This window comes from Microcebus murinus, chromosome 10 (assembly GCF_040939455.1).
Source record: "Microcebus murinus isolate Inina chromosome 10, M.murinus_Inina_mat1.0, whole genome shotgun sequence".
In the NCBI taxonomy this organism is placed as follows: domain Eukaryota; kingdom Metazoa; phylum Chordata; class Mammalia; order Primates; family Cheirogaleidae; genus Microcebus; species Microcebus murinus.
In genome coordinates this window covers 56,145,647-56,169,459 of record NC_134113.1, presented here as the reverse complement: position 1 = coordinate 56,169,459, position 23,813 = coordinate 56,145,647, and the positions used below count along the sequence as shown (strand labels likewise).

Sequence of the window (23,813 nt, the reverse complement as noted above, 5' to 3'; positions counted from 1 at the left end):
GTGCTTTCTTGAAGGAGAGGCCTTGCTAATTTAGCCCAGTAAAAGGCCTAGTTAGTAAGAAGTAAAAGGGTTAAAATATACTATTCTGGCATATGGACTATTTAAAATAGGTTAAGACATTTGCAAAACAGCAGGTGCAAAAAGATCATTCTGATCTTCTTGTTGTTCCTTAAGAGCAGAAGATGAAATTCCCATGTGAAAGAGACTCTCTCTATTAGAGGGAAAGGCAACATCTTTATCTTCAAGGACTAGAAGGTGAGACTGAGAGAATACTGTATTGTAATACCTTGTTAGAATATCTCTGATATTTCAAGCCTCCTGAAGTAATTTAGTTGCTTCTTCACAACTTACTATTTTTTGTACAATTCAGTATATAAGTCACTGACTATAACTGCTTATTCTTTGGATCTTCATTTCTTTATAAGGGCTCCCATGCCACGTAAAACTTGTATTATGTTTTTCTCTTGTTAATCTATGCTGTATCAATTAAATTCCCAGACCCAGCTGGGACACTAAGAGGATGGTGGTGGAGTTTTTCCACCCATATTAGCAATGCCAGTGAAGAGCTACAAGTAAACTTGAGCAAGCATATTATTTTTAATCAACTGAAGAATCCTTCATTTAAAAGTATAATTAATACTTCTGAAATGCTAGCAATGTTATTTCTTGACATGGTGTTAGTCTGTAATCATTAATGTTTTATGAACTTTTCTACATGGTGGTATATTAAAAATTTTTAAAAAGATTACAAACCAAAATACAATTAAGGTTACCATTTTAAGGAACAATTTACCCTTGTGGTGAGGCCAAAGGCTAAAGTCAGAGTTTCCAACATGAAGAGCCAGTCTCCTAATGGAGTTCCATCAACAACAATTTGGCTTATCCAAGGAATGACACCCATCAGGGCCAGAAGCCCGCTCTCTTTGATGAGTCCTCACTCCCAAGCCAGCCCACTGGAATCTGATGCACTGGGAATGGAAAGAAGCTGTCTATAGGGCAGTAGCCAGGGGAAAAGGTATATAAAGGAAAAGTAGGCTCTGACAACTAATACCTCTATATATTTTTCATATCTTAAGTCAGGCTTAATAAAATGAAATTTAACTTGCATTTGAGTAAAAAAAAATAGTTTAGGCTCAGAGCATGACTAATTCATGCTAAAAGTCATGAATTAGTTTTGAGGTTTTTTTCCTTTATTTATTTCCCTATAAATTATTTGTAATAGCTTGGGCAATATATTTACTAAAAAATAAAAATGTAAATAATAAACATGGTGAGTATTGATAGAGTAAGGATTTCTTACTTCCAATCTACTGTCCTTTTTTTTTTTTTTTGAGACAGAGTCTCGCTTTGCTGCGCAGGCTAGAGTGAGTGCCGTGGCGTCAGCCTAGCTCACAGCAACCTCAAACTCCTGGGCTCAAGTAATCCTACTGCCTCAGCCTCCCGAGTAGCTGGGACTACAGGCATGTGCCACCATGCCCGGCTAATTTTTTCTACATATATTAGCTGGCCAATTAATTTCTTTCTATTTATAGTAGAGACAGGGTCTTGCTCTTGCTCAGGCTGGTTTTGAACTCCTGACCTTGAGCAATCCGCCTGCCTCGGCCTCCCAGAGTGCTAGGATTACAGGTGTGAGCCACCGCGCCTGGCCTCTACTGTCCTTTATATCATATCACATTTTGTTCCTTAGACGTTCTAGATTCCACAATGGAAGATAAAGATCATAGGTTCTACTTTTTCCTATTGTGTCGCTATCCTGAGCTGCAACAGAAGTACATGAATAGGCCAGGCGCGGTGGCTCATGCCTGTAATCCTAGCACTCTAGGAGGCCGAGGTGGGAGGATCGCTCAAGGTTAGGAGTTCGAAATCAGCCTGAGCAAGAGCGAGACCCCATCTTTACTATAAATAGAAAGAAATTAATTGGCCAACTAATATATATATAAAAAAAAAATCAGCCAGGCATGGTGGCACATGCCTGTAGTCCCAGCTACTCAGGAGGCTGAGGCAGTAGGATCACTTGAGCCCAGGAGTGTGAGGTTGCTGTGAGCTAGGCTGACGCCACGGCACTCACTCTAGCCTGGGCAACAAAGCGAGACTCTGTCTCAAAAAAAAAAAGTACATGGATAAAGGACCGTTTTGTGTATAGAATGTCTTAATTGCTTTTGTCATCCTGAACTAAAAATGCCTCCACAACTATAGCTAAGTTAAGAGATGTACTGGCCTGGTCTTACTTCTGTTCCATTATTAAGCCAAAGAAGATGAAATTTCTTACAAAATTGAAAGAATGGAAGGCAATTTAATTAAGGGCAGTTTTGTTAACAAAAGCAGTTTAGTTAAGCTTTCTATTTGTAATTATATAATTACACAAAGCCATTTTCCCCTTCATCTGGAAAAACTTATCAATCTAATTCTTTAAATGGCATCTGTCAATGAGGGGTCCCCTAAAACTGTGCCTGATGTCAATCCTCAGGATTCAATGGCTAACTAGTGGCTGGTGGATCTTCCAGGAGGCTTTCTTTCTCCATTTGTTGCCTTGTTTCAGAAGATAATCATGAGAAAGAAACCAAGATTTGCTCAAATATTTGTTCAGGAAGTTTGAAACCCTTGGCCAAATGAAGATTAATATTTCTTTTACTGGTATTCCCTACTTGCAAGAATAATAGAACTGACTCTATTGCAAGAATCAGTGTTGTAAGAATCAATCCAGACAACTATGTAACAAGGCCAATGACCCGGAGTTTCTCTTATTGGCCCAGTTTTGTACTCTATTCTATTCCTATCATCAATAGCTATGATCTAGTGTCACAAAGGGGGCTAGACAAGAACATATCCAGCATCCCTACCATGTTATCAAAAGGCTCTGCTCATGTCACAATAGTAACATCATCTTCATATTTAAAGATGGAATTTTGAACGTGTGTTTGAGAGAGATTCTGCAAGGCTGTACCACCTTTTGCTATCCCATCTTTTTTAGACTCTATCAAACAGTCCTATTTCTTTTATGTCCTCTTTTTCTGATCTGGCCTAGAGCCAAAAAAGAGAAGTCTTATGAATAGAGTTGACAGCTGCCAAGACCCACAAACGACCCTCAGTAGCAATTAAAATGAAAATAATCCCCATAAATCAGAACTGAAACAAAAGGCTAACTACTTATCCAAACTTTGGCAAAGAGTTCTTTCTCTCCCATCTCCCCCAAGCCTCTTAGGAAATGGGTATCTGCAGCTGCTGTTCCTCCTCCAACTCACTTTCTGTGTCAAATAGTATGGGTCAAAGTCCTCCAGGGGAACTGCAACCAGGCCTTGGGGGATGTCCCCGTAGATGAAAGGCAAACTCTTCCCTGCTTCCAGATCACTGTTTGGCTTGGGCTTGCTGTCCTCATCGTCCTCCCGATGACTGCCATCAGCCTTTGGCGGTTTCTTGAGCTTGCTTTCAGCAATGCGCCTCTCGATGTTTGCCAGCGACTCAGGGGTGAAAGGCTTGAAACTATCAGGGCCTGGTGGTGCGAGCAGCCGCGCTGCCATCTTCTCATCCTGCAGCAGCTTCGTTAGTTATGCTGCGTCCAGGACAGGTCAGCTGTGGAAGAAACAGCAACACAGACAGCATTAATCAATCACTGCTCTAAAAAGAGGCCAGACTAAACCATCTCACTTGCAACCTTTATTCAGAACCTTTGCAACACATAGCTTCTTCCACGACATGGTTAGTTTTCTTTTCAGAAAACCTGTGGCATGAATGGACTAGGTGATGTTCATAGCTACCCCTCAGTAGCTATGAGCTATTTCATCTGTGAGGCAGATGAAAAGATAGGAGTCTCCTGAGTGGCTAGTATTTATTATATATTTACTTAGATACAATTCACTGTTAGGAACCTCATACAACAAAAAAAGATATATTCCATCCCCTCAAGGAACTTCTAAACAAATAAGTTATACTTAATGTTACCCAGTTAGCTCTGGAGTCGTTATAAGCTCAAGCCACCTTCCTCTCCCAGAGCTCACTCCCCAAAGGAATACTCTTCCTTTCAAGGGCAACACAAGGATAAACTGTCACTCTTCTCAAATTTCAGTTTCTGAAAACAAAACAAACCCTTCAAAACTTTGTAGGCACAAAACATAGATAAAATAGCTTCCATATGCTTTAGTTCTTCCATTTCAAGTTACTTTTCAATTCACCAAGTTGTATAAAATCTATCCAGGATAGAAGTCCAGAAGTATCTTCAACGATGAAGGCTCCTGCCAGGGACAAACACAAAGGACTTTTTCTGTGAAGAGGGCAGACACTGCTCTAAGTACCTCCCTCTTAGCAAAGAGAACAAGCTAACGGGAGTGGAAACTTAGAGAATTCCCTCCGATGCGACAGCACTGCAGCACACTGCTGCAGGCTGAACAGCCGCACAGTGGCCTGTGTGCGACTCCTGAGGGGCTCAAACCAGGAAGGATCGGGACAGAACAGAGTCACAAACCAAAACCCCCTTCTAAAAAGAAAACTGAAGTAATGGCATATGACAGCCAATGATTCCTAAGCTTGGTATTTGAAAAGCCCATTTCCATTTGTGTTTATACAGTTTGGGGTTATTTAAACATACACCTTGAAAAGGAGAAATCCTGGGGTCAAAAGTAGCAGCGTTCAGTTACACTCACAAAAGGACCTGAGCTGGTGGGTCTGCTGTGAAAGTCTCAGGGCTTTGCTGGCAGATCATCGGGTGCTCATGGTGCTGCTTTTTTTCCTTTAGTTTTGTGACCACCACAGGAACAATAAGGAACATTTTTTAAAAAGCTAAAGATTAGCCCTCAGGGTCCACTTCAAGACAAGTATCCATAAAAGTTGAGGTTACTCAAGAGAACAGCAGTAGAATTAACTCTAAGTAATTTGGGAGTGAAATGCCCCAGGGGCCCTTCCATAAATCTACCTGCTGAGACTCCAGATCTCTCAGTGGTGGTGATTACTAAGTGCAGCGAGGCTGTGTACGAGTGTGTCTGCACGCCGCTGGTCAGCTTACTCACAACATGGGCTAAGATGCCAGAACCACAAGTCTGCCCCACGCAATGTGAAGCAAAGAAAAACACCGTGGGGTCAGAGAAATCACTTCCACGTAAGAAGCACAGGATTTCAGAGCTGTGGGGGATTTTACAAATCCAATCCATTTCATTTTATGGATAAGGAAACTTGGGGTCCTAATAGACTGGACAACTTCCCCAAAGTCACAGGGCTGGGATAAAAATCCCAATCAAAGAGCTCTGGTGCCCCAACTCACACTTCTTCTATTATTAACAGTTACCAATTACCCATCCTCCTTTCCTATCTTCCACTACTCCCCAACACAGGCATAGTTGGGCTATTAGTTATATCACATAGAAATGCTATGGCTTTACTGATCCAACAATTTATTTATAATGCTTTCTCCAACTTAGAATTCCTTTTCCCTCATTCCTTTCCTCCTATCTATTCCTGCACTGTCCTCCAATAAATCCCTACTCCTCCACACAGGTTTCCTACCAACTCCAGCCTCTACTAATTATTTCCCCTTCTGCACTCCTATAGCATCCATCATGATCTTAGCTGATATTTATCACATGCTACGTTTCACACACTGTTCTAAGCACCTTTCTTATATTAACTCATTTAATCTCCGGAAAAACATATGAGGTAGACATTATTATCACAATTTACCAGATGAAGAAACAGAAGCACAGAGAATTAATGTAGCTTGCCTAAAGTTATACAGCCAGAAAATGACAAAAGAAAGATTCAAAACACTCTCTATCTACTTGTTTTGGCACTTAATCATCACTGAATTGTACCATACAGAGAATAAATTCCCAGAAGTCTTAAACTTTCTGTATCCCTTTCAAAGAGAATAGGATTATGCATGGAACCTGTAAGACCAAAAACATGGGACTCCTTGGTTCCCACATCCACATTCATTTTCAATCCTAGGTCACCCTCTTTTCCTACTTAGAGGACAAAAAATGCTGCAAGAGTAAGTCACTGAAGATGCTGACAAATTCTTGTGATCTAATTGCAGGCACCTGAGTTCTTCACAGCAGTCCACAGCTAAGTCCCCTGCCTTCACTTTCAGACCTGTTTCCTCCTGCCTTCTACAAGACTGTGTCCCCCTAATTATCCCTTCTCTCCATCCCATTTTCAATTGTTCCTTTTCCTTCCTTTATCTTCTCCCTTTACATCTTCATCCTGCACTCTCTCTTCTTTGGCTTAAGTAACACTATGTTACCCTGGTCCTAACCACAGCTGCAGTCTCCTCTTCCCCTACCACTGCCTCTCCCTACTCTAAGGGCTGGCCTTCTGAAATTTCTCTGTTACACTCTACAGTCTGTATAGTGTTTTTCAGATTTCTATCACCAGCCATGACTGCTCTCCTGAGTCCCACCAGTGTAGCAAGGGGGCCCGCCACCATTTCAAAATTAAAGCATTTAAAACCACTCATCTTACTCCAAAACTGATTTTTCCTTCTAGCATTCTTTTATTTCTGTTATTGGGACCATCCCACTGTTTTTCCAGCCATGTAGCATGTAACCTCAGTCATCTCTGCCCAGTACTCCTTTACTGTCCATCCTCAACCAGTCACCACCAGGCTTACCAATTCCTTTTTCTTCAGAGCTCCCATTTCAACAGTACTGCCCTAATTCAGATCCCACTGCAATAGCCTCCCCGTGGCAGACCAGCCCTCAGTCCACCTGGCACATTTCCAAAGATCCATTTCCCTGAAAGTCTGCTTTCCTTACATCATTTCTCTCCCTCAAACCTACCAGAGCTACACAACAGATTCTAAATTTCTGCCACTTCACTGTCACTCAAGGCCTTCTACAGCCTTACATGTCTCAAACACTCTCTGCTATTGCTTTTCTGTAAGAACACCTGCTCTGGTAACTGTTTTTTGTTTTTTCTACTTTTTTTTAAAGGTATGATATAATAAAGCACACAAACCTTAAGTGCACAGCTTGTTTTGTGCATATGTATGTACCTGAGTAACTACCACTCAGATGAGGATGCAGAAGATTTATTTCCAGCACCACAGACAACTCACGACTCTCGTGAGCTCCTTGTCAATAACCACCCCAGCAAAGGTTATTCTATCACCATAGATTAGTTTTGCTTCTTCTTAAACTTCATATAAGTAGAATATAAACATAATCTTTGGAATCTGGCTTCTTTCAGGCAACACTATTTCTGTGAAATTCAACTTGCTTTGTGTGTAGTAATAGTTCATTATTTTTATTGCTGTTTTGTAATAATCTGGGTATGACTGTAGCACAATTTATCCATTCTACTTTGATTTAAGTTGTTTATAGTTTTAAGCTATTATGAATAAAAGCGGCTAAGAACCCTTTGTACGTCTTTTGGTGGCCATATATTTACTTCTTTTTGGCATATAGCTAGGAGTGGAATGCTAGGTCAGAAGGTGGCATATATTTAGCTTAAATGATATTATAAATCACTAGGAACTAGGTTCCAGTGTTCCACATCCTCATCAATACTTGGAAATGACAGTCTGTCTTCTTAATTTTACCCATTCTGGTGAGTGTACATATATAGTTGTATCCCATAGTTTTCTTAAAAAAATAATTTATTAAGATAAAATTTACATAACATAAAATTGTTCACATTTTAAAGTGAACAATTCAGTGGCAATTAGCATATTCACAACCACCACCACTACCTAGTTCCAAAACATAAGCAGTTTCTCTTCATTCCCAACTTCCTCCGCCCCCTGACTCCTGGTAACCACCTGTCTGCATTCTGCATTGATTTATCTATTCTGGATATTTCATATAAATGGAGTCATATAATATGTGAGCTTTTGTATCTGGCTTTTTTCACTTAGCATAAAGTTTTCAAGGCTCATCCACACTATAGCATATTTCTCATTCCTTTCTATGGATTAATAATTCACACAGGTCAAAATCAACATACAAAAATCAGTAGCTTTTGAATACACCAACAATGAACTAGCAGAAAAAGAAATCAAGAAAGCAATTCCATTTACAATAGACAAAAAAAAAAAAAGAAAGAAATACCTAGAAATAAATTTAACCAAGGAGGTGAAAGATTTCTACAAGGAAAACTATAAAACACTGATGCAAGAAATTAAAGAAGACTCCAAAAAACAGAAAGACATCCATGTTCACGATTAGAAAAATTAATATTGTGAAAAAAACCATACTACCAAAAGTGACCTATATATTCAAAATAATTCCCATCAAAATACCAATGACATTCCTCACAGAAATAGAAAAAACAACCCTAAAATTCATATAGAACTTAAAAAGATCCCAAATAGCCACAGCAATTGTGAGCAAAAAGAACAAAGCTGGAGGCATCATACTACTAAACATCAAAATATACTACAGAGTATAATAATGAGAACAGCATGGCATAAAAACAGACACATAGACTAGTGTAACAAAATAGATAACCCAGAAATAAATCCACATATTTATGGCCAAATTACTTTTGACAAAGGCACCAAGAACATTCATTGGAGAAGGGACAATCTCTTCAATAAATGGTGCTGGGAAAACTGGATACCCATATGCAGAAAAATGAAACTAGAGCCCTACCTATCTCTCACCATATATAAAAATCAACTTAAAATGGATTAAAGACATTTAAATGTAAGACCTGAAACTATGAGATACTAGAAGAAAACAGAGGAAATGACTCAGGACATTGGTCTAGGCAAAGATTTTATGGAGAAAAACCTCAAAAGCATAGGTCACAAAAGCAAAAATAGATAAATGAGATTATATCAAACTAAAAAGCTTTTGCATAGCAAAGGAAACAATCAACAGAGTAAAGAGACAACCTGGAGAAAGCAAAAGAAGATTTGCAAACTGTTCATCTGGCAGGGATTAATATCCAGAATACATAAGGAAGGAACACAATAGCCCCAAAGAAAAAAACAAACAACAAAACCCCAAATAATTTGATTTAAAAATGGGTAAAGTGGCTGAATAGGCATCTTGCAAAAGAAGACATACAAATGGCCAACGTATACATGCAAAAATGCTCAACATCACTAACATTTCTCAGGGGAATGCAAAACAAAAACCACAATGACGTATCTCACCCCACTTAAAATGGCTATTACAAAAAAGGCAAAAAATAACAAATGTTGACAACAATGCAGAGAAAAAAGAATTCTTAAACACTGTTTATGGGACTGTAAACTAGTATAGCCATTATGGAAAGAGTATGGAAGTTCCTTGAAAAACTAATAATAGAATTACCATATGATTTCCCCAATATTGTTACTGGGTATATTTCCAAAGGAAAGGAAATCAGTATGTTGAAGAGAGATCTGTATTCCCATGTTTACGGCAGTACTATTCACAATAGCCAAGATATGGAATCAACCTAAGTGTCCATCAACAGATGAATGGATAAGGAAAATGTGATAGGTATACACAATGGAATAGCCATAAAAAAGGAACGAAATTCTGTCATTTGCTGCAGGAATGAGCTTGGAAGGCATTATGTTAAATGAAATAAGCCAAGCACAGAAAGAGAAATACCACATGTTCTCACTCATGTGGAAGCTTAAAGTGTTGATCTCATAGAAGTAGAAAGTAGAATTGTTGGTTACTATAGGTGGGGAAAGGTTGTAGAGAGGGGCAGATAGCCAAAGGTAGGTTAACAGATATAAAAGTACAACTAGATAGGAGAAATAAGTTCTAGTGTTCTATAATTAACAGCAATTTAATTGTATATTTTCAAATAGCTAAAGTATGGATTTTACCTTTTTTTCTCTTTTTCTTCTTTTTCCAGGGGATAGTCTATAAGAAGTATGGATTTTAAATGTTCCCAACACAAAGAAATGATAAATGTTTGAGATGATAGATATGCTATATTACTCTGATTTGATCATATACATTGTATATGTGCATCAAAATACCATATTTATTCCATAAATATGTACATTATATGTCAATTATTCAATAAATGATGCTGGGAAAATTGGATAGCCACATGTAGAAGACTGAAACAGGACCCGCGCCTTTCACCTCTCACAAAAATCAACTCATGCTGGGTAACAGACTTGAACATTAGGTGTGAAACTATTAGAATTCTAGAGGAAAACATTGAAAATACTCTTCTAGACATTGGCCTAGGCAAAGAATTTATGAAGAAGACCCCAAAGGCAATCAGAGCAACAACAAAAATAAATAAATGAGACCTGATCAAATTAAAAAGCTGCTGGACAGCCAAAGAAACTGTCAAGAGAGCAAACAGACAACCCACAGAATGGGAGAAAATTTTTGCAAACTACACATCTGATAAAGGGCTGATAATAGAATCTATTTAGAACTCAGGAAAATCAGCAAGAAAAAATCAAACAACCCTATCAAAAATGGGCAAAGGACATGAACAGAAACTTTTCAAATGAAGACAGAATAAAGGCCAACAAACATATGAAAAAATGCTCAACATCTCTAATCATCAGGGAAATGCAAATCAAAACTGCAATGAGATATCACTTAACTCCAGTGAGAATGGCCTTTATCAAAAAGTCCCCAAGCAATAAATGCTGGCGTGGATGCGGAGAGAGAGGAACACTCCTACTGCTGGTGGGCCCGCAAACTAGTCCAACCTCTATGGAAAGCAATATGGAGATACCTTAAAGCGATACAAGTAGATCTACCATTTGATCCAGCAATTCCACTACTGGGCATCTACCCAAAGGATCAAAAGTCACTTTATGAAAAAGACACCTGCACTCGAATGTTTATAGCAGCACAATTCACAATTGCAAAGCTGTGGAAACAACCCAAGTGCCCATCAATTCATGAGTGGATTAATAAAATGTGGTATGTGTATACCATGGAGTACTATTCAGCTTTAAGAAACAATGGTGATATAGCACCTCTTATATATTCCTGGATAGAGCAGGAACCCATTCTACTAAGTGAAGTGTCTCAAGAATGGAAAAACAAGCACCACATGTACTCACCAGCAAATTGGTATTAACGGATCAACATCTAAGTGGACATATAGGAAAAACATTTATTGGGTGTTAGGCAGGTGGGAGGGGAGCTCGAGGGGATGGGTATATACAAACACAATGAGTGAGATGTACAACGTTTGGGGAATGGACACGCTTGAAGCTCTGACTCAAGGGGCGAGGGGAGGCATGGGCAATATATGTAACCTTAACCATTTATACCCCCATAATATGCTGAAATAAAAAAAAATAACAACAAAAGCAAAAAATATGTAAATAAAAAATTAACCAAAAAATATATATACCATAGTTTGTTTATTCATTCATCTGTTGATGGACATTAGGTTCTTTCTACCTTTTGGCTATTATGAATAGTGATGCATGCACATGTACTTGTTTCAGTATTTGTTTTCAATTCCTTTGAGTCTAGGAGTAGAATTGCAGTCATATGGTAATTCTATTATTAACTTTTTTAAGGAACTGCCCAACTGTTTTCCACAGTGGCTGAACCACTTTGCATTCCCACCAACGAAGTAATACAGTTACAATTTCTCCACATCCTTGCAAACACTTGTTATTTTCCCTTTTCTTTCCTTTTTCAATTACAGCCATCCTAATGGGTATAAAAGTGGTACCTCTTTGTGGTTTTCATCTGCATTTCTCTAATGATACTGATGCATTTTTTCATATGTTTGTTGGTTCAGTATAGTTTTAATTTGCACTCTTTAATGATATTGAGCACCTTTTCATAGGTTGATTGGCCGTTTAGATATCCTCCTTTGTGAAGTGCTGATTTAAGTCTTTGCCCACTTTTTTCTATTGAGTTATCTATATTTTTCTTACTGGTTTGTAGGGGTTCTTTTTATATTTTCAAGTGGTCTGCCAAATATAGTTCCAATATTTCTTCCCTTTTTACTTTCTTAATGGTGTCTTTTGATAAACAATAGTTCTTAAGTTAACTGAAATCAAATCTATCAATCTTTTCTTTTGTGTTAGTACTTTTTGTTCTGTTTAAGAAATCGTTGCCTATCCCAAGGTCATGCAAATATTCTCCTTTGTTTTCTTCTAGAATCTCTATTGCTTTACCTGCCTCATTTGGATTTGCAAACCATATAGAAAATTGATTTTTGTATATGATGTGAAGTAGAGGCCCACATTCATTTTTTTCCCCCTCCATGGATATGGGATTGACCCACCATCACTTAATAAAATGCCTGGTCACTTATTTTCACTGACTACTAAATATACTTTCATTTTCTTGTTTTAAACCTCCTACAGTTGTTGTTTCTTACCTAAGTTCTATTTATTCCTTAAAACCACCTTAAATGCCTTCTCCTTCTGAGGAAATTGCCTTGCAAAATACAAAAATAAACATTTTAGATTCAGAATGAACTGAGACCATCTAGTTCAACTTTCCTTTTCTGTAAGAGAGGCTAAGTTGTCTAACTGCCAATTAGTGATAGTTGTAGAGCTAGGACCCTGGTTTCTTGGCCTCCAATATAATGCTTTTTTCACTAAGTTACACAGTCTCTTAGTCAATGCACCTTGTCCATCATACTGCTACTATCTCACTATTCATCCTCCCACTGTGCTAAAGATGACCCAGCCAGCCCAGATGAGAAAGGAAAAGGAAAAGGAACTTTGATCCTTTTAACCCAAAAGAGACTGAACTAGACTCAAAGTTGGGGGCAATGGATGGCTAGGGTTCTCTTTTCTTGGTTGTGCAGGAGGATTAAGACTTTAAAATGTCGGTTGTGGCCTAGACACGCACAAATAAAGAAGAACCCAAATTACAGGATATAGGGTAGAAGAAGGAAAGAAAACTGATATTGAAATGAGGTTATAACAGAAATGAAAGGAAGAGAAGTCATTTAGGAAGAGGTGTTAAAGGAAATACTCTAGGCAAGGGTACACAAGAAAATATGCTGGGAGGAAGAGCAAATAAAAAGTAGCAAGTAGCATTAAAATCTTGCCTCCAACCTGAAAAAGAACAAAGTTGGAGGACTGACACTTCTGATATAAAAACTTACTATAAATCTACAATAATCAAAACAGTACGGTACTGGCATAAAGACAGACATACAGACCAATGGAATAGATTAGAAAGCTCAGAAATAAACCCTCACATATATGGTCAAATGACTTTTGACAAGGGTGCCAAGACCATTTAATGGGGGAAAAAAACAATCTTTTCAAAAAATGGTGCTGGGAAAACTGGATATCCATATGCAAAAGAATGAAGTTGGATCCTTACCTTTTACTATATACAAAAATTAATTCAAAATAGATCAAAAACCTAAATATAAGTGCTAAAACTATAAAACTCTTAGAAGAAAACATAGAGAAAAAAGCTTAATGATATTGGATTTGGCAATGATTTCTTGGATATCATACCAAAAGCTTAGGCAAGAAAAGAAAAAATAGATAAACTGGATATCATCAAAGTAAAAAACTTTTGTGCATCAAAAGATACTATCAAGAGAGTGTAAAGACAAGCAACAGAATGAGATAATAATTGCAAATCACCTATCATCTAATAAAGAATGAATACCCAGAATACATAAAGAACTACAACTCAACAAAACACCCAATTAAAAAATTGACAAAGGATTAGAATAGACTCTTCTCTAAAGAAGATATACAAATGGCCAATAAGCACATGAACAGATGTTCAACATCACTAATCATTAGGTAGATGTGAATCAAAATCACAATCAGATACCACTTTACACCCATTAGGATGGCAATTATATTAAAAATAAATATGATTTCTTACCTAAAAAAAAACCAAAACAGGCCGGGCGCGGTGGCTCACGCCTGTAATCCTAGCTCTTGGGAGGCCGAGGCGGGCGGATTGCTCAAGGTCAGGAGTTCAAAACCAGCCTGAGCAAGAGCGAGACCCCGTCTCTACTATAAATAGAAAGAAATTAATTGGCCAACTGATATATATATAAAAAAAAATTAGCCGGGCATGGTGGCGCATGCCTGTAGTCCCAGCTACTCGGGAGGCTGAGGCAGAAGGATCGCTTGAGCCCAGGAGATTGAGGTTGCTGTGAGCTAGGCTGACGCCACGGCACTCACTCTAGCCTGGACAACAAAGCGAGACTCTGTCTCAAAAAAAAAAAAAAAAAAAAAAACCCCAAACAGAAAATAACAAGTATTGGTAAGGATGTCGAGAAACTGGAACACTAGTGCACTACTGGTAGGAAAGTAAAATGATACAGCTGCTATGAAAAACAGTATGGCAGTTCCTCAAAAAAAAATTAAACATAAGATCAATGTAAGAATTACCATAAGATCAAGCAATTCCAAAAGAACTGAAAGCAGGAACTCAAACAGCTATTTGTACACCCATGTTCCCATCATCGTTATTCAAAATTGCCAGAAGGTAGAAACAACCCAAATGTCCACGAATAGATAAATAAATGGATAAATGGATAAACAAAATGTAGTATGTACATATGATAAAATATTATGCAGCATTAAAACAATAGGAAATCATGATACATACTATAAAATGGATGAACCTTGAAAACATTACACGAAGTGAAATAAATCAGACACAAAAGGACCAATATTGTATGATTCCACTTACATGAGGGACCAAAGACAAATGCATAAAGACAGAAGTGGAATTGTTGTTACAGGGCTGGTGGGAAGGGGCAATAGGGAGTTACTGTTTAACTGGTACGCAGTTTCAGTTTGGGATGATAAAAAACTCTAGAGATGGACAGTGGTGATACTTGAACAACAATGTGAATTTAACAGTGGCACTGAATTATACACTTAAAAATGGTTAAAATGGTAAATTTTATCACAATTTTTTTAAAAATGGAGAAAAAAATTTACTATGCCCCTTACTATATGCCAGAAACTATACTCTGATGCACAAGATAGCTCACTCTTGCCTTCGGGCACCTCACAGTCTTCTGGGGTAGTAGACAAATAAACAGAGTACAGTATGATAAATCCTCCAATAAAGAAAAATAGGCTTTTACAGAATACACAAGCAAGATATCTAGCCAAGTTTGGAGAGACCAGGGAAGGCCTCCCGGAGAAAGCAAAATCTGAGCTAAATCCTGAAGGACAGGCTGACAGGATGGAGGATGGTAAGAAAATGGGTACAGCTTTGCAGGAAGAAGAAATAGCATACTCAAGAGACTACAGACAAGATCAAGCCACTTACATACTGCAAACAGTTCAGTGTAAGTGGACTACAGAAAATTAGCTAAAACAGGTAAGTAGGTGCCACATCAGGAAGGCAAAGCCCTGCTGTCATGGGAAAGAGTTTTGATTTTATCCTGAATGCTGTCTAAATAAACGTGAACCTAAAAGAGCCAATCTTTCAAGATGGATCCTGAGTGGCAAACTGGGCTTAAATTTAGAATAGCATCAAGCAGCCATTTGTTGACTGGAGGTCACACGTGTACTCTTAGTTCCCTGAAAGCCCCACATCTCTGTTCAACTTTGGGACTCCAGAGCCCACCTGCACCAACCAGCTGAGCTCACCTGACTCAGCCAATCAGGGCACAGATGTATCAACCAGTCAGAACTCAATTGGGCCAACCAATCAGTACCAAGTGAATTTCAATCCTTCATTTGCATACACAGACCTGATTGGGAACCTGGGCAGGAACTTTTGTTATAAAAGTCCAAATCTGCCGGGCGCGGTGGCTCACGCCTGTAATCCTAGCACTCTGGGAGGCTGAGGCGGGCGGATTGCTCAAGGTCAGGAGTTCAAAACCAGCCTGAGCGAGACCCCGTCTCTACCATAAAAATAGAAAGAAATTAATTGGCCAACTAATATATATAAAAATCAGCCGGGCATGGTGGCTCGTGCCTGTAGTCCCAGCTACTCGGGAGGCTGAGGCAGGAGGATCGCTTGAGCCCAGGAGTTTGAGGTTTCTGTGAGCTAGGCTGACGCCATGGCACTCACTCTAGCCTAGGCAAGAAAGCAAGACTCTGTCTCAAAAAAAAAAAAAAAAAGTCCAAATCTTCCCTTTGCTCCCTTTAAAATGCCTTCATTTTACACTGAAGGCTGCATCTCCCTGGTTTGCCACTGGAATAAAGTCTCTTTCCTCCAAATTCCTTTTCAGAAAACTTTTGTTCACAAGACAATAAGGAGATTCTTTTAAATAGGAAAGGACTTTATCAAAGTTATATTATTTCAGCTATAGTTTACAGAATGAATGGGGGATGAGATGAGGGTGGAATAAGATCAGAGTGAGGAACACTAGGTAGAAGGTTGCTGTGGCAATTCAGTTGAGAGATAATGACGGCCTGAAACAGCAGCAGTAGGGATGATGTACTGAATAATCTTGTTGACTACCTGGAGGTGAAAGGTAAGGTAGATGAAAAATCAAGGAAGATGCCCAAATTTTTCTCATGGGCAAATAGATGGAAGGTAGTGAAATCCACTGAGACGAAGAATAAGATGCAATGCACAACCCTTGGGGCAGACAGACTGAAAGTGAATGAAACTGGGTGGTTGCTATGATAACTATACAAGAAATGACAAGAGACTAGGCTATGGGTAAGCAAACATTTTCTGGAATGGGTCGATGGTAAATATTTCAGGCTTTGTGGGCCATATAGTCTGTGTTGCGACTATTCAACTCTGCCACTGTAGCAGAAGAGCAGCCATAGATAATACGTAAACAAATGATTATAGCTGTGTTCAGTATGGGATGATGAAAAAGTTCTGGAGATGGATGTATGATTGTACAACAATGTGAATATACTTAATGCTATTGAATTGTATACTTAAAAGTGGCTAAAATGGTAAATTTTATGTTATGTATATTTTACCACAATAAAAAATGAAACTTTTTAATTACAGAAAAATGGGCATGAAAAAGTATTTGCATCATAACTTGAATCAAAGAGACTGGTGAAAAAATGAGAATAGATGTGGAGGCAACAACTAGAGTCTACAAAGAGTTTAGTGTGTGGAATATACAGGGGGAAAGGCTCCTGTGCCTTGTAAAAGAAATAAAAGAAACATGGGAAGCAAGTTAAATTTGAAGAAAAGAAAATTGGTGATGTAGGGGAGAGTGGTAAAATAGAGGACAGTTTTGACTTGAGTGTCTGCAGGGCCAGGGAGATGGAAGTCTAGTGACTTCTTGATTGGGCTGTGCATTGGGAAGCAGATAGAAGAATAGATGTGGTAGTTGTGTGGATACATAGACAAGGTAGAAAACTGTCTTCATTTTGGGCTGATGGAACCTACTCAGAGAAACCTCTGGATACATTTCTAATAGTTATAATTGTTAGTTTTGACTTCATTTAAATAGAATAAATTCTTACCTAAGAATGTTTCTTAGCATTTTTAGATCAAAATGTCCAAGAACTCAAAGTATAAGTGGTTCACAAGTATCTCCTGATAGACTTATAGTAGTTAATCTTACATTTATTTCCATAGTAGGCCTCTTTCAAAGTATTCTATTAACAGGCCAAGAGTGACTATCACAAAAGGATCAGGAAGAGACCAATCACTGAGAATCAGAGGCAAATAGCTCAGCTTTGGGTAAATTTGGTGGGTGTGAGGCTTTGGAAGGACAAACTTCAGAAGTGGCCTCACTAGGTGGAAAGCCAGTGAGACAGATGGATGCACAGGGTGGCTCTCAGTTAGCATGGATGCTGACAGTCACCAGTGAGAAGGGCATAAGACCTGGTAGGAGGGAGAGCCAGATCTTAATGTTCTGAAGAGGGACTTAAGACTGCAGTTTTTCATGTTTAAAATGATTAAAATTAAGGTTTGACAAAATTGTTTTTATTTCAATTTCTAGAACTGTTATAGATTTTCCAAAATGAAATCTGTAAGTGACAAAGTAGAAAATTGGCAGCCTAGCATCTAGTTGTCATTGGAGGAAGGAGGCGCCCAGGGAGTGGGGACAGTGTAAACTATCCATCTGGCTGCATTTCTCTCTTCTCCTATGATAAGAGCCACCCACCTTCCTCCCAGTGCAGAGCTGCTCCTCTGGCTAATTCTAAATGAGCTATATATCAACATGCAAAGAGCTGGCTTGCAGTCCTCACAGCCTAGCTATAGTTCTATACCAAGCTTCTTCTCTTTTTTTGGTTTTTGTTATTAAATCTTTCCCTTGAGCTTCAGAACCACATATCCTGCTGCCTATGTGATGCCTCCATTTGGAGGCTAAAACAGAAGTCCAGTACTATTCTGCTGACTTTTACCACAACCATGACCAAGAATTCATTCATCCAATAAGTACTTCTTGAGTGTCTACTATATGTGCCAAGCACTGGAAGGCTTAGAATTCAGAAACTGATATTAGGATAACTCCTAAATCATTATCTGTCAGTCACATCATAAAGCAGATTTTTCCACTGGATGGGTAGAAACTTGGATTAAAATTTTAAAGCTTTTTTTGTTTTCAATCAGTGGAAGTCTTTTTCAAATAAAATCTTACATGAAATGTCAATTTATCAAACAGACAAAAGCATTTCTGCTCAGGCTGAAGCAGGGATAAGCCTGAAGTCCACCTCATGCCCCTCAGGAAGCCCTGAAGACATTCCTGCAGCATGTCAGGATGGCTCTAAACTATTACATAAAATATCAATGGGTTGCTTTCAATTTCAGAATTCAATGGGCTACTCTTTCAACAACAGATCTATGGTTGATTACTAATAAAGTTCCTTTGAAATGCACATGCAAAATTACGCGAATATGAAAAAAAAATACAGGAAGTAGTCATGGGCCTGTCTGCAAACTGATGTAATACCTATGAACCTTATGATAATATCAGGCACTGAGTAAACATTATCTTTAACCTTTACAACAACCTAATTAAGCAGGTATTGACAGCTTCATTTTACAAGTGAGGAAAAAAAGTAGGACTCGAAGAAAAAATAGGAATTCCCAAGGTCACATTGGAGGCAGCCTCTCTCCAAAGCCCACATTTTCCCCAAACCATGATGTCTCTGACAATGATTAACAACAAGTACTTGTCTACTCCAAAGAAACTAAATAGGATGAAGACTTTTAATGACAATAAGAGAACCCCTCTAACATGAAGTTTTGCTACTCAGGCAACACTCAGGTTGTTTCACTGGTCAAAACAGATGACACAAAAACTGGGTCAAATTATAGGGCATTAAAGCAGCATCAAGCTCCAAATCAAAAGCTGTTTGGCCATCTAGCCGTCAGTGTGGCTAAAAGGTCTGGAAACAGGCACCATAAAAGGCCATGTCAGGCTTGTATGGTTTTTGCTCTTCCCTTGCTGACTCGATCGCTTAATGGATAGAAGGACAGACCCACTAACTGGTTACTAGAGGATATCCTACTGACCAAATTCAGAAGTATCACTCACTCTATGAGGATGTTCAGGGGAAGAGCAAATAGGTCACACAAGTAGCTGCTGTGGTACTCAGATAAGGTGACTGCAAACAGGAGAGAGAAAAACAATGTGGAGCCTGAGGTACAGTTTCAACCATGGGGGCAATCATCTTTCTCACAGGGTTGCAGTGAGGATCAGATGAGAGAAAATGTGTCAGGAGCTCTGCAAACACAGATACAAAAAGACCCCTGGCTATGAATTGCTACAAAATCACTGCAGCAACAATCCAGTGTGGTCAGCCATGATAAAAACAGGGTAGATCATTCCTGAACATGATTTTAGACTTACTAGGATCTTAGGAAATTGAGCTGACAGAGTGACAAATTCTGCAAACAGTTGCTGAGGCTACAAATTAATGCAACCTCATATTTGTATAGTGCTTTAACATTTACAGAGCATTTTCTTATCCTTTACCTCATCTCATCCTTACTTGTGAGTTTAAAGGAGCAAATATTGCTAGATCTAACTCCACAAAAAAGGTGTTTGGGGTTACAAAGGTTAACTGACTTGCTTTATATCAGACCGCCAGTGACACTGGCACAAAATATTAGTGGCCCCTGTCCATTTTTCAAGAAGGGAGACTTTCTTTCCTGTTGAAACTAGCTATCTTCCTTATGCTGAATAGAACGATGGGTAGGGAGAAAAGGTGGGAAACTCTCTAAATAATAATAATGATAATGATGGCAATGATAAAGAGGACAGAAAGGAAAAATTTAGGAATGTGGCTGATCCTGGAGAGCATGGCCCAGGAGATATCTGGGAGGTTGGGGACAGAAAGGAGAAAGAAAACTATTATACAGAGTTGTTAAAAAGTACTCTTTATGCAGTCTAGTAGTATAATGTTCAATGTATCTTTTCTTCAAGAATCCCCCCTAGTAAAGCTCTGTTTTATTCATTAAATCTTTTGGAATTGAATTTGAGTTTGTGTGCGTGTGTGTGTTTTCTGTTGTTTTTCTTGCTCTTCTGTTTTGTTTTTGCAAATGCAGGGTCACTTACAAAGTACTCAGTTACATCTGAGTTACACCTGCAAATGGCAGGATGTAAGTAGGAATTCAGTGTTTGTAGTCTCTACCCTAGTGATTTTCTGTAACACACTGCCTCCGTGCACTGTGACCATGATGTAGGACATGCCCTGGTCTTTTCAGAAGCACCCATAAACAATGTCAGCAATGCCTGTATGAAACATCATCTCCAAATATAAAGCAAAGCAATGTGCGTGCCAATACTGTTAATAATGCTTTCACAACTATTTTCCAACTGGAATCTCCTAACTACCTCATAGAGGTTAAGTGCCTTTCTCAGGGTCACAAAGATAGTAAGTAGTAGAGGTAGGAGTTTAAACTCAGGATTTGACTCTTCTCTTACATGATTTTCTGTACAGTATGATGTTCCTCATTCAAGAAAAGAAAGTTAAAATGGGACAAACACAGTAGTAGTATAACCAGCCCCATGAACAAACACAGGATGAACTCCCATACGTGTTTTCCCTGTAGCTTTCTTAAGCTTTGGATTCACAGGCCAGTAGGGCTTGATGACCAGAATCTTGTAACTTTTAACTAACTACTTGACCTTTTGAGTTGTTTCCCAGAAACAGAGGAATTTCTATGAGATAAAGGAATTAAAGACTTTTGGGGGAATATTAGGAAGAAATGTGAGAAGGGCATGAGATCTGATCCCCAGTGTTAGAGGTGGGGCATGGTGGGAGGCATTTGGGTCAGGAGGGCAGATATCTCATGAATGGCTCAGTGCCTTCCCCATGAGTTCTTGCTCTGTTAGTTCATGCCACAGCTGGTTGTTTAAAGGGGGCGGACACCTCCTCCTCCCTCTCTCACACCTTCTCTTGCTATGTGACATACCTGTTTCCCCTTTGCCTTCTGCTTTGATTGGAAGCCCTTGGAAGACCTCACCAGAGGCAACTGCTGGCACCATGCTTCTTATACAGTCTGCGGAACTGTGAGCCAAATAAACCTCTTTTCTTTATGAATTACCCAGCTCAGGTATTCCTTTGTAGCAATGCAAAATGGATCAACACAAAAAACTGGTGTTGAGGAGTAGGGTGTTGCTATAAAGATAGCTGAAAATGTGGAAACAGCTTTGGAACCAGGTAACTGACAGAGGTTGGAAGAGTTTGGAGGGTTCAGAAGAAAAGAGGAAGATGGGGGAAAGTTTAGAACTTTTTGGAGATTTGTTAAGTGGGCATGACCAAAATACTGATAGAAATATGGACAATAAAGTCCAGGTCGAGGAATTTATCGCGAACTAAAGCAAAGGTCACCCCTGTTATGCCTTAGTAAAGAACTTGGCTATGTTGTGTCTGTGTTTTAAACTTTGTGGAAGGCTGAACTTAAGAGTGATGACCTAGGGTATCTGGTGGAAGAAATTTCTCAGCAGCAAAGCATTCAAGAAGTGGCATGGCTACTTCTAATAGCTTACAATCAGACACAGGAGCAAAGGATGCATTAAAATTGTAATTTATAATAAAAAGGGAAGCAGAGCATAAAAATTTGGAAAATTAACAGCTTGGCCACGTAATAGAGAAGGAAAGAGCATTTTCAGGGGAGGAATCCAAGTGGGCTGCAGAGCAACCACTTGCTAAAGAGACCAACATGACTCCACCCTCCCATTGCAGGCCCAGAGGCCTAGGAGCACTGAATGGTTTCCGGCCTAGGCCCAGGGCACCACCACCTTGTGCCACCTCAGAGGTTGTGCCTCACATCTCCACTGCTCTGGCTCCAGTCTTGGCTCAAAGGGCCCCCTGTATAGCTCCAGCTTTTGCTCCAGGGGATGCAAGCCATAAACCTTGGTGGCATCCACATGCTCTTAAGTTTGTAGGAGCAAAAGCCTGGGTGCCCAGGCAGAAGCCTACTGCAGGGGCGGAGTCTTTGTAGAGAGATTCTACTAGGGCAGTGCCAGGGAAAATGTGGAATTGGAGCCCCCACATGGAGTCTCCACCAGGGCACTGTTTACTGGAGCTGTAGGAATAGGACTACCACCCTCCAGACCCTAGAATGGTGAGCCACTAGCAGCGTACACTATCAGCCTGGAAAAGCCACAGGCCCAGACTCCAGTCCGTGAGAGCAGCCATGTGGGGGAGGGCTGCTCGGACTTTTTGGCCTACCTCTTGCACCAGTGTGCTAGGGATGCAGGACATAGAGTTCCTTTTTTTGAGGGGGGGGTGATTTCTCCTTTTGGAATGGGAATGTTTACCCAATGTCTGTGCCACCATTGTATTTTAGATGCACATAACTTATTTTTGATCTTATAAGCTCATAGGTGACAGGAACTACTTACTGCCTGTTAGTTGGGGAAATGAATTTCAGCACCCGCCACCCATACCATGTGTCATTCATATTAAAAATTCGTTCCTAGGCCGGGCGCTGTGGCTCACGCCTGTAATCCTAGCTCTTGGGAGGCCGAGGCGGGCGGATTGCTCAAGGTCAGGAGTTCGAAACCAGCCTGAGCAAGAGCGAGACCCCGTCTCTACTATAAATAGAAAGAAATTAATTGGCCAACTGATATATATATAAAAAATTAGCCGGGCATAGTGGCGCATGCCTGTAGTCCCAGCTACTCGGGAGGCTGAGGCAGAAGGATCACTGGAGCCCAGGAGTTTGAGGTTGCTGTGAGCTAGGCTGACGCCACGGCACTCACTCTAGCCTGGACAACAAAGCGAGACTCTGTCTCAAAAAAAAAAAAAAAAAAAAAAATTCGTTCCTTCCTTGGTAATCCTCATTATCTCAGTAATTGGCTTTCTGTGCATCATACAAATGGATGTAACCCAGAACCCCTTGAAGTTTTGGTAAGAGTAGTAAGAAGAGAAATATACAATTGTATATTTGTATATTTGTATAAATCCCCTTGTATCCATAGGGGATTTGTTCAAGGAAATCCAGTCCCTTCCCCCTGCAGATACTAAAATCCATGGCTGCTCAAGTCCCTTATACAAAATGGTACAATACTTGTATATAACCTACCCACATCCTTCCATATACTTTAAATCATCTCTAGATTACTTAAAATATCTAATTCAATGTAAATGCAATATAAATAGTTGTTGTAATTTTTAAAATTTTTATTGTTGAATTGTTATTTGGGTTTTCTTCCACGAATGTTTTTGATCTGGAGTTGGTTGATTCTGTGGATGTGACAGATATGGGGGGCCAACTGTATTTCCAATCCCATTGATACTGTATTAACAAAACTTATTCTTAATCTTTTATTTTTCCCTCAGATGTTTGAAGTTCTCTCTCTTATCTACTCAGAGAAGAATGAATGAGCAAAAGATCCTCTAGGAAAAATTAAAGCACAAAATGGTCCATGATTACTACAGTGCCTTAACTATTGTTAACTACCTCACTGATAGCAAATGAATGAGTAAGCCTCAAAGCTGGCAGAACCCATGCAACCTCAGGGACAGTATGGTAAGCTTAACTGGTGGACACAACTGGAAACTGGCATGAAATCTGGGTTTGACAGCAATGGTTCCTTTCTCCTCAAAA

At 39.3% G+C, this 23,813-nt stretch overlaps 1 protein-coding gene across 2 annotated transcripts in view; it reads right to left on the bottom strand.

Annotated features, from left to right (window-relative positions):
* Positions 1-23,813, bottom strand: part of SCN8A (sodium voltage-gated channel alpha subunit 8) — a 177,417-nt gene that overhangs the window by 116,141 nt on the left and 37,463 nt on the right. For both annotated transcript variants that reach the window (XM_076007281.1, XM_076007280.1), the window contains exon 2: positions 3,243-3,570. In XM_076007281.1, the coding sequence (XP_075863396.1) occupies positions 3,243-3,518 (276 nt within the window). In that variant the 5' untranslated portion in view covers positions 3,519-3,570. The remainder of the gene's footprint in view (positions 1-3,242; positions 3,571-23,813) is intronic.